General features: G+C 39.3%; 1 protein-coding gene across 4 annotated transcripts in view; it reads left to right on the top strand.

The window, feature by feature from the left end:
* ADGRD1 (adhesion G protein-coupled receptor D1) overlaps nt 1–14,811 on the top strand; it is a 247,145-nt gene that overhangs the window by 39,697 nt on the left and 192,637 nt on the right. For all 4 annotated transcript variants that reach the window (XM_025195694.1, XM_025195696.1, XM_025195701.1 and 1 more), the window contains 3 exons: nt 1–45; nt 2,649–2,724; nt 7,163–7,304. In XM_025195694.1, the coding sequence (XP_025051479.1) occupies nt 1–45; nt 2,649–2,724; nt 7,163–7,304 (263 nt within the window). The remainder of the gene's footprint in view (nt 46–2,648; nt 2,725–7,162; nt 7,305–14,811) is intronic.

Below are 14,811 nucleotides of genomic sequence, written 5' to 3'. Positions count from 1 at the left end.
GAAAGAGTTATATTTCCATCCCCAGTGAAGCATTTCACAACAAAGGTAAGGGAAAAACTTCAAAGAAGGGGCTGAATTATGTGAACCAATCATGCCAAGTAGTGTCTAACATTGTTCTTGTACTGAGGGATTTTGACTTCTCTGCCTTTTCTGATAAATGATTTAATTGATTTGTTGTGTTGACTTTAGCTGTCTTAATTATCAGATAATGTAAGTAAGGTATTTTTCCATGCCACGGTTTATTCAACACTGTTTAAAGGTCCTCTCCCCTCTTTGTGAAAACTTGGATAATGCAGCTAGGCCAGATATATTAAAACCATTTAATTTTGGCACCCCTTTTATATCAGGGCAATCCTAATTCCTAGAAATAATGTTAATATTTCCAGCCATGAAACTCGTTATTTTTCAAGAAATTCTAAGTTACCAGATAATGTACTTAGTTTAGCACACTACAAAATTACTCTACAAAGCATTTTTCATACTCTCTCTGAAAAGGGAAGAGATTAATCTAATGTTAAATAATAAATGGCAGCAGATGGAAAGGGAAAAGGATGACATGTACAGTATGAAATACTGAAAGGTTAAGTAGACAACATTTAAATCCAGAACTAGTTTTGGATTTTAACCACCTTGAAGTTGGGGACTAGAAAAATCTGAGATTTTTTTTTTTTTATCCCGGGTAAGGAAAAAAGCAAACATACTTAAAAAATTAAGTTTCTAAATCCTAAGTAGGGATTCAAGGGACAGATGTAGCAAGTCATTTAGATGCCTTGCTGCATCTAGGTGCCTGTGGAAATCTGGCTGTTTTGGTCTTTGGCTTCTCATTGCAATTCAGATCGATAAGGAATCAGATGATTTCTTCCCTAATCCTCACACTAGCAATGAGCAAGCTATGGAGTGGCAGACTGCTTCTTTTGTAATTCATCATCCTCATAATCCTCCTCTTCCTCACCCCTGATACCTGGTCTTTGCAGATAGTGACAGGTGGGGCATGCTCTAGATAGTGGGGCTGCACAGGTAGAAAAGAAGAATACTCTTGCTTGGAAAACTTTTATTATTGGTGGCAAAGAGAAGATGTGGGGAAAGCCCAGGGGCAGTTTGCCAGGCTGGTAGCTACTTCAGAAATCTGGCAGATTTATGCTGGGAGTCATTAAAAGGCAATGAATATTGAACCCCACAACGTACATGCAAGTATATAGGCCTTTGCTGCGCTCCTTCTGTCCTTATTCAGGAATGTCTGTGTCCAGCAACACAACCAGAGCATTTGTTCAGTTCTTCCCTCACCTACTAGCATCTTGGCTAATAAGGCTTATTTGGAGGCAGCAGTGAGCAAAATAGATTATCTCCCACTCTCTCCTTTTACTTCATGGACTAAAATGTCAAGATGCTCTGTTTACCTGCCCTTCTTCCTCTGTTAGGGCAGATAAGACCACTGAAGCAAGCTCAAGGCATGTCACAACAGGGCCTAATCCCAAGCTTTTTTTTAATTCATTGAGAACCATTTTCCCCTAACTTGAAATGGATCTGGATCAGGACCTAAGTGTGGAGAGGTTCCAACTTCCACAAAAAGGGGATCTCTGCCACAATTACTCCAAGCCTGCATACCTGCATGCTCTTAGGTGAATGGCCTCAGAGTCAAGGTAGTACGAAAGGTCTCAACGTGCTTCACGCTATCTGGGACTCTTCCATAAACCTCTCTACAGGGAAAGGTTGATCTCATTCAGTACAATGCAGTGTCTCAAACAGTGCCACAGTTATGGAAGCATTGTTTCCTTGCACTGACAGGAGGTTCAGACCTGAGATTTCACTGTAGGTGCTGCAAATCATGAGTGGGAAGCACCAGAAATAGCAGGTGAAAGGATTTTTCTGCTCCACTTGTAGCATCATTCACCATGTGGTGTTTTCTTACAGGACATTTCACATCTGCTGTTTTGAAGTGAATCCAGCCTGTAGGATATTTAGCTTGCATCAGCCAGGGACTTAGAAACCATCTAAAACTCAATTAAGGGCACACTCAACTAGCAGGCCACATCACTAGGCTATTCAAATGAACTAGGTTTACAATGTATTATTCTATCTTGAATGGCTGACATTATAAATACTTGGAATCCAGCAGGCAAGGCAATAAAGGACATCTGCATGGTTGACACTTGTAAAACAGGCATCTGTCTCTTCACTCATGTTGAAGCAGCCATAAATACTCCATATGCAGACAGCAAACCAACAATAGAAACAAAAACTACTCATCTATGTGAATGTTGCTGGTAGTCAAGTAGTCCTTTGGATTATTGTAAGCCATTCTTGATACTTAGACTTTGGTACATCAAACAGCCACTGCTCACTGTGTGTGGTCCTGGGGTGGCTTTACAATAGATTAATTTTAACAGCTTGCTCACAGTGAAAGAATAGAGTTTGGAGGTCAAGCATCCTTCCCTAATGCTTCTGGTACCTGTTCCCAACCCTATGTTGCAGACTGCAGTCTGCCTTCACATTTCTTTAGGGAAGCAAGCACATTTTCCATTTATGCACAGGTGTGAAGGTCTACACAAGTCAAGGTTCTGAATTAATACTGAATTTTGAATCTAGGTGAAAAATGTCTAGCTCAGGGTTGTTGTACAGAAGTATAACTTCTCTTGATTTTTTCACAGCATGGATCACCATCGTGGGCCTGCTTTACCACAACATACATTATTACTTCCATAACATCAACCCTATGGAAACCAAGTAAGTATCTTAGAACAACTCATGCTGTCATGGTTTTATGATTGCTTTAGCAATGTACTAAGCACATGTGGGGGGCAAGCTTTCTTTACAACTGGTTTAAGAGATGTTTTGAACCTTTATCCTTTGTCCGGGGTGGCAGAGGAGCTCAGAGAGGCAGTTAGCCATTTTTAAATGAAGTCAGGAAGAAAACAAGGTAGAGGTTCACCTTATAGTCTGTCTAGATCAGAGAGGCATTGCCTTATGGAAACTGGGCCATTGACTTCAATGGAAGTGAGTAAACTTCATATTACACGCTTTGTTTTAAGATGCATTTCCTCTGATTCTTTTTCTCTACATACATTGCTTATCCATCAGATCTGATATTCATTGAATATTTTCAATTTTTGAATAACATATATGAATATGTTTCTTTCTGCATTTAAATAAAATGGCAGGAAAATGTAACATCTGTCTTTTAACCATTGTTTTAAGTCCTGTTCCCATAAACCTGTAAACTAATTTTATAATAATAAACTGGACAATGCATCAAAGACCTTTTTGTTTTATATGCTACGCCAATGAAATCATTAGTAGATAAGCTAAAGTAAACTAGCAGCAATATAGCTTTCAGAAAGCTAGTTCCCTGGGGAATGTTGCAAGGACGCTCATGTAAATCATTACATTTTCCTGTTATGCCAGCCTAAATTTATTTATTTATTGAATCTCAGTTGCAACAACAGATTAGATCAGTAGTTCTCAGTCTTTTCCATACCATGACTCCATGTGACAAAAGAAAAAAAAAAGCTGTGGGACCCTAAATGATTTATTTCAGGGGCCTCCTCCCATCAAGCTGTACCAGGTGACTTGCTAAACCAGTACATGGCTCACAGCTTGGGGGCCAAATGCTGGTCGTACTGAGATGATGACTCAACGGGCACAAAAGAATTGCATGATGTGTTTAATTTGTTTAAAAAAATACCAAGCACCCTCTAAAGAAGGCAGCTAGCTGTAGTGTGTGAAGGAACCATATCTGTGGCATACAGTATTTCTTACTGATAAGGAGAAGCACAGGCAATCATTTATGAAGATTTAAGTTTTCAAGATGCGTGATTTGCTATTATTTATTAAGGGAATTAGGCCAGAATTTTAACCTCCCAGAGAGAAAGAATTCATGTGGGTTTGACTTCTGGCTCAAAGTTATTAGCAAGGAAAAAGACAGTGTCTAAGTATGTCTAACCTATCACTATTCTCATGCAACTTCAAGGCTCTCTCTATAGTCTTTGCCCCCAATTCTGCACAGGGATCTACCTGCACAACAGGGCTCTATTCTGCCATTTTTACACTATTTCTTTATTCTTGCATGTCAACTGCAGCAGAGGGAACATGGCAATCCCAAGGTCCCAGCCATATTCCTAATGAAGTATATGGAATTATTACCACTGATGTTTGTGAGAGAACGATCAGGCCATAACATGTATTTTTAAGAGAAACTCTTTTTAGAAGCAGCTGGAAGATACCTTATGTTAACCTGGCCTACCTGAATTATTTGCAACTTATCTAATATTACAGAATCATATCTGTAGAGATCTAGATGTCCTGGTCCAGAAGCCTGTTTTGAAATCTAATAATATGAGGAATGCTGGCTTGGCGGTTTTCCTTTGTTGAATCGAGCTCCAAATATCTGAGGAATGTTTGAAAAATAAGAGCACTGTTCTTTCCCTGGTGGTTATATTGCCATTACATCTTTCTTTCATGTCTCATCACAATACTAATGTTTCCCCAGAGCAGTGATTTTGAAATGTCCTTTCCCCCCCAGATCTTTTAGCCTTAGGCTACCCAGGTACCTATAACTTTTATAGTCTGTTCACTTAATTCTTTAGGCCAAAAGTTGGCTATCCTGTGGTAGATGCTAAAACTCCTGAAATATTTTGGCCACTTGGTTTTGCCACTTGGTTGTTCTATTTTCAGATGATCTGACCAGAGCTTTCTGAAAGAGACTTGGCTTTGATTCCTTAGGAAGGAAATTGAAGCCTAGGGAAGCTTTGAGTTGGATTCTGCTTTTAGTGATACTCCTAAGTAAATCTGGAGTAGCACCATGAAGGCAATCAGGGTACAGGCCCTTTACCTTGTAACATCCCTTTCTGTAAGACAGAGTTGTAAGGGAGAAGTTGACATTCATGAGTGGTTTGCATGCACTACAGAAATACTATTTTTTGACTGTTTCAGTTATTTCCACATGTATCCAAATTGATCCAAGTCTTGCTTGGGGTCTCCTATTGCAGCTTTACAAAACGTTAATCAGAGATTAAATAAAACTGTCTCCAAATGTCTTTTGAACTTCAGGTTGTTTAGTGCACACAAGTGCTTAATCCAAATGCTTCCAAACATTGGAGATGAACTCTCGGGTACTCACCTGGGTCTGTCTTTGCCGCTTCGTCTCTGATTTTTAATTCTCTATACTCAGAGGGGCAAATTCTGTCCTCATACATGCATATAACTCTCTGATTTCAGCGCAAGCAGAAATAATCCCTGATGGTGCCAATATCATTTAGCTGCTATAGCATGGGACTAGATCCTACGCAAATCTGAGTTCAAAATAAGTGAACTGAAATCATTAGTATTTGAAATGAGATTTTTCTCGGTCAGTGAGAGAGAGACATCAATAAATTACTGAGATGTGGTATGGTTGTTAAAGCAGTGTGTTTTTAACAAAAGTAAGATTGTAGTGTAGATGATGAGTGACATGACTCTCATGAGCTGGCAAAAAGGCTTGAATGTTTACTCGCTGCCACCCTAGCTGATAAACAGTGAGCAGACCGTGGCTTATAAATATTATTTAACTATTTGCTTGATTTAAAGCTAAAGATTTGGTGATGGAGACTGCTTTGCTAGTACAGCTGGTATTTGTTCTTGCTCATTTGAGATGTTTCCAAATTAGTGTCCAAATTTTATTCTGCAACTTGGGTCTCTGGTCTTCTGAAGCACATGGTCCCTTAGATTTGAAATTTGCTGACACGAGGATTTTTATCTAAAATGAACACTTCTTAATGTTTGTACTATATGTTGTCAAATTAATGAGGGCCACAAAAATTAGTGGGCTGGCTTCCTAATAAGAGTTTTGATCAACCTGGCCTTCACCAGTGTCCTCGTCTGAATGGTAATATCCTCCAAATGCAAACATGTTTTTTAGACAAATAGCAAATACATATTTTTAGATAAATAGCAAATGGCAAATACATGTGGCAAATATATAAATGCATACATAGCAAAGAGAAAATTTGCGCGCTCTCTCTGTGTATATAGATACGGCAAATTTTCTCTCTGCTAGAAAGGTACTCTTTAGTTAGATGGATTTATCTTTCCTGCATTGCATCAGCCCATCACTTTGAATAACTCTCTTTAATGATCTAAGGCACTTTCACACAAACTTATTAACAAGAGTAAAAGAGCTAAGCTAAGTAAAGCAAAGAAATACTGATGATAGCAAGTCTTCTGATCTCTAAAGCTGTTCCCAGTAACTTGTGCCTGCTAACCTGATCTTGCAAGGGAATCTTCAAGGGCCCACCCATGTCCTATGTCCCATGTCAAACTTAATTGACTTGGAGGGGGGAGATTCCTAGCTCTGTTCATATAGATATGACTGCAGGATTGGGATCTGAGCATTGAATAGTGTGGCCCTGGTGTCTTGTAGTTGACATAGATATACAAAAGTTTTGCTCAAAAAACAAGTTATTAATGGTACATGCTGACCTTTGGATGGTTTCATGCAGACACATGCATGGGTTTTTGTAGAGCGTGTGGATTTTTATCTGCCATGCTAGATTTGTATAATGAAGAAGGTCAATAGCAACTGCGCAGAAGTCTAGGGTCAGTTCTGATAAATGTAAATAGAGGGCACCGAGGGTGAACAAAGAATAACTGTGGAAGGAGGAAGAGAACGACTGTTGAGCTGTGTAACTCAAAGGGAAATGAATCTTATTTAACTTTCCTGTAGTGGGTCAGGGTGTGAGCTTTATTTGCAGAGCTTTATTGATTTCCTTGGAGCTATGCTGGCTAACACCAGCTGGGGATCTGGTCTTTCATTTCAGGCTAAAAACAGATGCATTCTTTGTTGTTAGACTTATTTTATGAATGTGTCAGTCAAGAGGTTAAACCGACTCCAAATGCAATTTCATTTTAGATGTCTTGCATTAGGAAAGCATTTGATACAACCAGCTTAACGTTTTCAGCTTTTTTTAATGGGCAACAATAGGGCTTGCACTCCACTGGTCAGTGAGAGTCTCTCTGCTTGGGCATGCAGGAGGGGAGCTGGGCTCTATCCTAAGTCTTCAGTCTAAATTCTTCATTAGATGCACATATAAACGCTTCATTAGATATAATTGTCCAATATTGGTATGAACTGCAAATGCTAAAATACCACTTTATTCACTTCCTAATATTTCTGTTGCTTCTTCCCAAGGATTGCTGAAGCTACGGCTTATAAAGGGTACAGGATTTCAGCAACTAGCTATCTTATCTCCCTGAAAGTGGAACCTCCACCGACACTGTCTCATAATCTGTCAGGATCTCCTCTGATTACCATTCAGCTCTCCCATAAACTGGTAAGTGCAAATGAAATCTTTGCTTTATGCTATCATCATGGCTGACTGGAGCAACCTTTTGACATCTGCAGTCGCTTCTCTGTATTGCTGGTGATGTTACTGTGAATATTGCTAGCGGTGACCTCTCTGATATTTGTGACTGAAAAATATGGCTTTTGTTTATCCTGTTACTTATTTTTCAGATATCATATCGGTTTTTATTGGGGCAAAAAAGTAGGTCAGTGTACTTATGGAAGAAAAGGTGAAGAAGCAAGCATTTCTTGAGGCCCTTTAGGATATATTTTCCTAGTGATGCATTTGAATAGCTTGCAATAGGTTTAATAGGAATTGCTGCATATTCATATGAGCTGATCAGGGGAAAAAAAGAGTTCACCATCTGTTTATAGAAGGGAGGTTGTGTTATTTGGCTTCATTCTGCCTTGAGATAAACCAAGACCTTTATATTTTTATTTATGTGTTTATTTTCAAAATGAGCTGTTCAACCTAGGGTAGGTTAATAATATGGTGGTTGGAGCTTTCTCATGCGATGAAGGAGACTTACATTCAGACACTGCCCTGAGGTTTATTTCTCCCTTGTCTGGCTCAAAAAAAGTCCATCCAGAGAAACTTCTTCCAAGAAAAGTTTCATTGCAGTTGATCTATGTCTGTTAAAAGGTTTTTATTGTGATAAAACAGCAATGCCCTAATAAAAATGTATAATTGGATAATTCCCAACAGATTGAGAAGGGAGTATCTTTGTTCTTTATGCTGTTAAGTTGGTTTTTGCAACAGCATTTTACTGCAGTATTGCTTTGAAATCGAAGGAGTTATAGTGGGAAAAAAATCCAGTGAGCATTTTTCTACTCAAGAAAATATTGAATGAAGTTGGTAATAGGAATGGTTGGAACATGGAAAAATATGAAAAACAATTACTATTTTTCCCTCAACTTTTCTTTCAATGAATATCTTCCAGCCAGCTATTTCCCTCCCTCTTTTCCTCTTCATAGCAAGGAAAAGAGGGAGGGAGGCCATGCCATCCTCATAAAAATGCTCATTAAACTCGTGCATATTTTTTGCAATACTTTTGGCCAGTGAAAATAAATTCAAGACTGTGGAAGCTGGAAGTAGCGTGTTTCTGAACAGAGAATAATCTTCCCCAATGCCCTCTCAAAGATGGATCTTTCACTCCCAAAAGTGCCTGTCTCTATTTAAGAGTCTGTTGGATTTAAATAAACGTCTCTGGCTTCATTTGATTATTCTATGCAGATAGAAACTTCTCTTATCATTTGTCATCTTTTCCTGCTGGGTTAAGTCACTTGTACAAGAATATAGGGTGTGGGTGGAGGTGGAGTGTGCATGTAATTATGTGTAATGTATATCACAGCTATCCCACTCTTTACTATGATAGGAACAGTTATCTTAAATACAAAGATTTGGGCAAAGCAGCAAACGCGTAAAGGATATTCCTTTCTTATCAACTTTATAGTGAAAAGTTATGCAAAAAATATGCATGAATTTAATGAGATTTTTTTTTCTGAGGCTGGCATGGGCTCCATTTTAATGCTTGTCTGCTTATTTCTTTATGACCTTTTATTACAAGAGTAGTACAAGTGCAGTTTCTGTAGCAAGAAATTCATTGCTGGCAATTAGTATATTGGCAACAACTGGAGTGAAAAGAGTAATATTGGACTATGCTGTAACAAGCACTGTGTGTGTACCACTGTGCTTGGAAATTTGTTATGTGGCAACAAAGTCTAAGGATTTTAGTGCATGCTTGACAGACTATGGCAGTGAATTCATCTGCAAGTAGTGCTATAGTTAAGGGTTAAAGGCTCTCAGCATGTGATGTTGATATCTAGGAATTATGTCCAGAAATCACTGAAATTTGAAATTCCTTGGACCTTGGTAGCAGGCAAAGTGCATAAAGAATCTGAAGGTCATTAAAATGTTGTGTTAGTTGACAATTTACATATACAATCCAAACAGCAGGCAACAGAACCGATACTGGAGGAACGGGTTAAAAAAGTTGGATTCTGTGCAACAACTCAGGAGTCAGCAGACAAGATTTTATCCCCAGTGAGCACAAATATAGTCTTAAGGCCACTGTCGCATAGCCACTGTTATGTTGTACTGCATTCATAATGCAGTCCCAACTTCAGTTAGGCCACTGTCATACAGCCACCCTTATCTTGTACTGCATTCATAATGCAGTCCCAACTTCAGTTCAACTAGGCCGAGGTGTCTCACTTAACAAAGAAGTGTGGTATAGAACTACCCATGTTTTAATTCTCAGATGATTTTTCAGCCCCTTGTAGTTGTTGCACCGTGGTATAAATTAGAACAGCCTCAGAGCTAAACCAGAAGAACTCAGCACAGCAAGTGGATCAGGCTACTTGCAAAGCTTAAGGCAGCTGAATGCATATCCCTGGATTTTTAGAGAGGATCCTCCTCTCTAAAGAGGTCCCAAAGATGTCATTGTGGGTTTCTCTGTCTATTCCCCCTCAGTAACACCACGTTAAATTGACTCTTCTTGCAAACAAAGAACTGCTGGTAGTTTTAGTTGTAAATTCAGCAAAGAACCAAAAATATGAATGTCTTTCTGATGCAGGCATCATCACCACAATCACCTTAAGTAATAACAATGTCGTAAGTGGAACTTGATTAAGAATTCTGCCAATATGTGAACCTGTTTCTTTTCTGTTCAGCACATCCTCAACTGAACTGTTAACTGAATTTCAGCTGCAGAATTTTTACTGTTGTATTATCAGCTCGGGTGTCTGGTTCCAGTATAAGCTTGCATGACACCAGTCAGAATCCACCTCGGCCCCCCCTCCCTCCTATTCCACCCAGAAAATGAGCAAACTTGCTATGAGATCACTGAGTGGCAATAACAGGTAATGCTTTGGGGGGCCTTTCTCCAAGTGCAACTCCGCTTTACACATGAGAACATTTCGGTAGCAGTCTAGGGTAAGAGCGATAGTTACTCCTATTGAGTGACAGCTGAATCAATGCCAGAAGGAGCTGAAAACAGTGGTCAAGGATGTGCTTATGCAGGTATCCACATTGTAGCCGTGTTGGTCTACAGGCAAAAGGAATCTGAACTCTTGATAGAGGGCATCCAACCAGGAGAACTTACAACACCTTTTAGCTCTCCTGTGAACTACGAATTTTCATTTCTACCTGGAGAAATTTTACAATCTTTGCACTCTCCTATGCCTGAAGAAGGGCACGTGTGCTGGAAAGCTTGCAAATAAAGACTTTGTTGTTGTTGTTGCAAATATCTATTTGGTCTAATAGAAGATATTGCTCTACCAAGAGCTGCAGTAACTCTGAGGAGATGTATGCGAAAGTGTAGAATGAGATCCTGGAAGAGCCATTCCCCTCAAGTAACTTTAGAACGCAGATAAGCACAAAATATGGATAAATTTGCTGTAAATTAATCCATTCCCAGTCCTAGACAGCTCAGCACAGCTCACTTCTCTCCTTGTGATATGCATTTACCTTGTTCAGTCTGGAAGTCCTGCAAAATTACACTATCCATTTGAAAAGCTTTCTGCTCATTTGCTGTTCCCCCTTCCACACACCACCACACGCCCCCCCCCCCCCCCCCCAAAAAAAAAAAAAAAATCACCAAAGCAAACCTCCCCCCCCGGTTGGTTTGTGTCTTGGCTTCCACAGAGAATTCCTTATTGTAGATTCAATGAGGCTAGAGGGGGCAGGGTGGAAAGAATATGATAGTTTGGTTTGGGTGCGGTTCAGACTTTGAAATTCTGAGTAAATCTGAACATCATGCTCAGCCCAAGCTGAGAGGAGAGATTATGCCTGTCACTTTTCATTATCCCAACATCATACTTGATATTACTGTGCTCCAGAAACTGCAGAATAACAAAACCCGTTTCAAATCCTTGCCCTCCGGGTGACCCTGGTGTTGCTTATACTTTAATATACGTTGCTTCTCCTATGACTGTTTGCATGCATCTTGGGTTTTTTTATTGTTCTTAGAGGGCTGCACTTGCTGCAGTCCCCCTGGCTCTGGGTTGGAACTTGGAACTGTTGTGTGCAATAGAATGAAGGTTGAAACTTATTAAGGATTAAAGCTGAGTAACATATTTCTAAACAAGGGGGGGGGAAGAGAAATAAGAAGATATAGAGGAGGAAGAGAAGGTTTTTTGGATTTTTTTTAAAAGAGACAAAGAGAAGGTTTTTTGGATTTTTTTTAAAAGACACATTTCTTGCCCCCCCGGCCTTTTTTTTTTTTTTAACTAGATTTTTACTCTGTGTGTAAATTGATACTGTTACTGACAGGACTGACTGCCTTGCCTGGAAGTTTGGCTTCTGCATTGGCAATTAAACACTCATTCAGACCACACAGGTCTCCATAGGGTGTTGTTCATCTGGGGATAGGAGGCGGGGATTTGGGGGGCCAAAATAGGCTCTGGAAGTTGGGGGTGGGAGGGGACCTCCCCCCCCTCCCAGGACTTACCTACCCCACAGTGGAGCTGCTACCCTGATCCACCCACCCCTCCCCTACCCAATACTTACCTTAAATTGGGCTCCTGGCATCTACATCACTGAGTTAGATCAGGTGGCCATTTATAACCCAGTATATCCCCCTGAACTTCTTAGTGTAATGTCGGTATGCACCCTAAAATGATTCTTTATTCTGTTAAAAGCAAAGCCTTGAATTCAGATGTGGAAATCGTTTCCACATCTAAAGGTTTCAAAAACCTTCTGACAAAATTCGGAACAAGTGTTTAGCTGCGTCTGGACGAGCTGGGTCTTTCGTGGTGATGGCTTTATTTATTTATTTGCACATGGCTGAATTTCATGACATTCTTGCACCTCTTTTATAAAAGTTGTGACTGACACATGGTTAATCCGCAAGGGTCAAAGTTACCATGGAGAAACCTCACAAACCCCGCTGCAATGTTCAGGCTTAAATATACCCACTGTTTTATTTATTTATTTATTTTCCTGGTTTTGGTTGTGGATTTCCCTTTTGCTATGTCAAATATAAACGAACTTGAAATTTCAAGTGAAATATAATGTTAAATGCTACTGATTAAAAACTCCTGAAAGTTTCACAAAATTCTACTGACCTGTTGTATTGCAGCTTCCCTTAAAAACTCGTGCGGAGTTGGAAGGAATGTGCGGATTCAAGAAAAAACTGTTGCTTCTGTGGATCTATAGCACTTCAGTAGAAATAGCACAAGTTTAAGGTTAACGTTTTAAAGGCAAGAACGAAAATTGTTTTAGACGGCTCCTCAGAGAGAATTTTCAGAAAAAGAGAAAAGACCTTTTTCTAGAAATGACTAGGATTTCAAGCTGTATTTGTAAATTTTCTAAGGGCATTTGGATGGTTAATTCCCATGACTTTCTTATGATTCCCAACTGACTCCACAATTAAGCCTGTTCTAGTCAACAATGCATCTTGCACTCCTTCAGAATAAAGGAATCATACCTCCCCTCCTACATTAACTGCATGCCAAATAAAATACAGTAATATTGGAGTATTACCCTAGGGTAAGTCAGATTAACCTAATGAGTAATAGTTTCTTGAAGCAATTTTTATTGAAAAATGCTGATTTGTCAAAACTGAAACTTTTCGCAAGAAAAGGAACTTGTCAAATTATCCTTGTCTTGAAAACAGCATTTGTAAGCTGAAACCTTTCAGTGACACTTGAAATAAAAAGGCTGTAGTGAGGGGAAAAACAATGGCCATTTATACATGTGCTCTGGGAAGCAGAGGGGTGTGTGTTTTAATTAGAGCAACTCTGAGAGCACTTATACTCATGCAGTGAGGCTACTCCAATGCATTGTAATTAAAGTGCATTGGATCAGACTCTATTAATTAGCATGGCTCTCGGAGCTGCTCTAATTAAAGTGCCCCCACCTCCTAGAGGTGTGTATAGAGCATGTGTATAAACAACCTGAGAGCCGCTCTAAAGTGCCCAGAGCATCATGTGTATCAGCATCCCTACGCTGAAAAATGGTGGTGGAGGCACTTTAACTAAAGGTCATCATATGAGACAGTTTTCCAGCATGGGGATGCTGATACATGTGACACTAAAGTCTGCTGGAGCACAGTAATTACCATGCTCCAGCAGACTCGATTAATTGAGTCTTCTCCAAAACATTGTAATTACAGCATGTCAGAACAGCCTCGCTGCATGTGTATAGGTGCCCTATATTTTCGTCAAAAGTAAAAAAAAATCTGAACTAAGAAAATACATTATTTTTCATATCACAAAAATATTTTGAGAATTTCTCTTTGTTCCAATTTTAGGATGAGACCTTATATACTTTGTCAGATTCCATGGATTTGGAAAACTCAATATTTAAATAGTTTTCCAAAAATAGTTAACTGCATTACACTATTTTTAGTGCTGCCTGAAATTCAACTGTAAAAAGTATTGTTTAGTCTCAACTGTCAACACAGTCTTTTTTTTTTAACAAGGTAATTCTGGGAATTTAATTAAAAATAGGGGAGTTTTGACCTTGGATGACTAAGTCGGTGTTTTCTTAAGGTCTGAAAATAATATATAAATAGTTGTAGAGCTACACTGTACTTTGGGCTTGGTCCCAGGCAGAGGTAAGTTATATAAGGTGCTTCATGATATCAACCATCTTGGGAGGCAAGAACTTGAACCTACTGCTTGTTCCTAGGGCAGTAACTTATTGCCGCACTGTACCACTGCACTACTACCTGCTCCTACTCTGCCTTGGTCAAACTACTTTGGCCAGCAAGTGAAGAGATGGATCCCAAGCTCCCTAGCTTCTTGGTCTGGAACAGAGCAAGCAGGTGGAGTGCCCCATTTGTTCCTATGTGCCTGGCCCCAATGTTGTTATTCCTTCTTTGTATTCTGTGTAGACAGAAAACCTGATTCACAATCTAGATCTTATTTAAAGCTGAATAACTACATATTCAGTGTTTCTCAAAACAAAACTTAAAGTGTCATAAAAATAATCTCTTTATATGATCATTCTATAATCTAATCTCAGTGTATGAGGTGGCTAATAATTTTGCTTGCCTGTTGACATATTTTTCCCACTTACAACTGATCTGGCAAGAGTTTAGAATATATATGAAGAAACTTGTTTTTTGGGGGGCAGGGTGAAGGAAGGTGCCTTGTGACTATTTTGCAAAAAGTATTGCCAAACTACTGATATGCAGTCTGAAAAATAAATAATTTGTCTTCAGGGGTCAGCATCTTGGAGTGAATTGTTTTAAAACAATTTAGACAATTTTGGGGACCATGTTGGAAAACCCAGAATAGCTCAGATGATGGGCATTGGGTTATAAATTTGAGGGATGGATCTAGCATAGTGTTTCTTATTCTACAGGTTGCCACCCTCACTCGGGTCCTGAAAGGCAATCAGGAGGGTGGTGAGGCATTGAAAATTTGATTATAGTCTAAAGGAAAGATAATCTCCATCTCCCACTCCCTGCACACCATTGTCCTTCAAGGTCTAATATTCTCTGTCAACCTCTTGCTATGCCCACACAAATAAATTATACTGACTGATT

This window comes from Alligator sinensis, unplaced genomic scaffold (genome assembly GCF_000455745.1).
Source record: "Alligator sinensis unplaced genomic scaffold, ASM45574v1 scaffold628_1, whole genome shotgun sequence".
Taxonomy (NCBI): domain Eukaryota; kingdom Metazoa; phylum Chordata; order Crocodylia; family Alligatoridae; genus Alligator; species Alligator sinensis.
The sequence above is the reverse complement of the archived record's forward strand: the minus strand, read 5'-3'. Positions and strand labels throughout refer to the sequence as shown.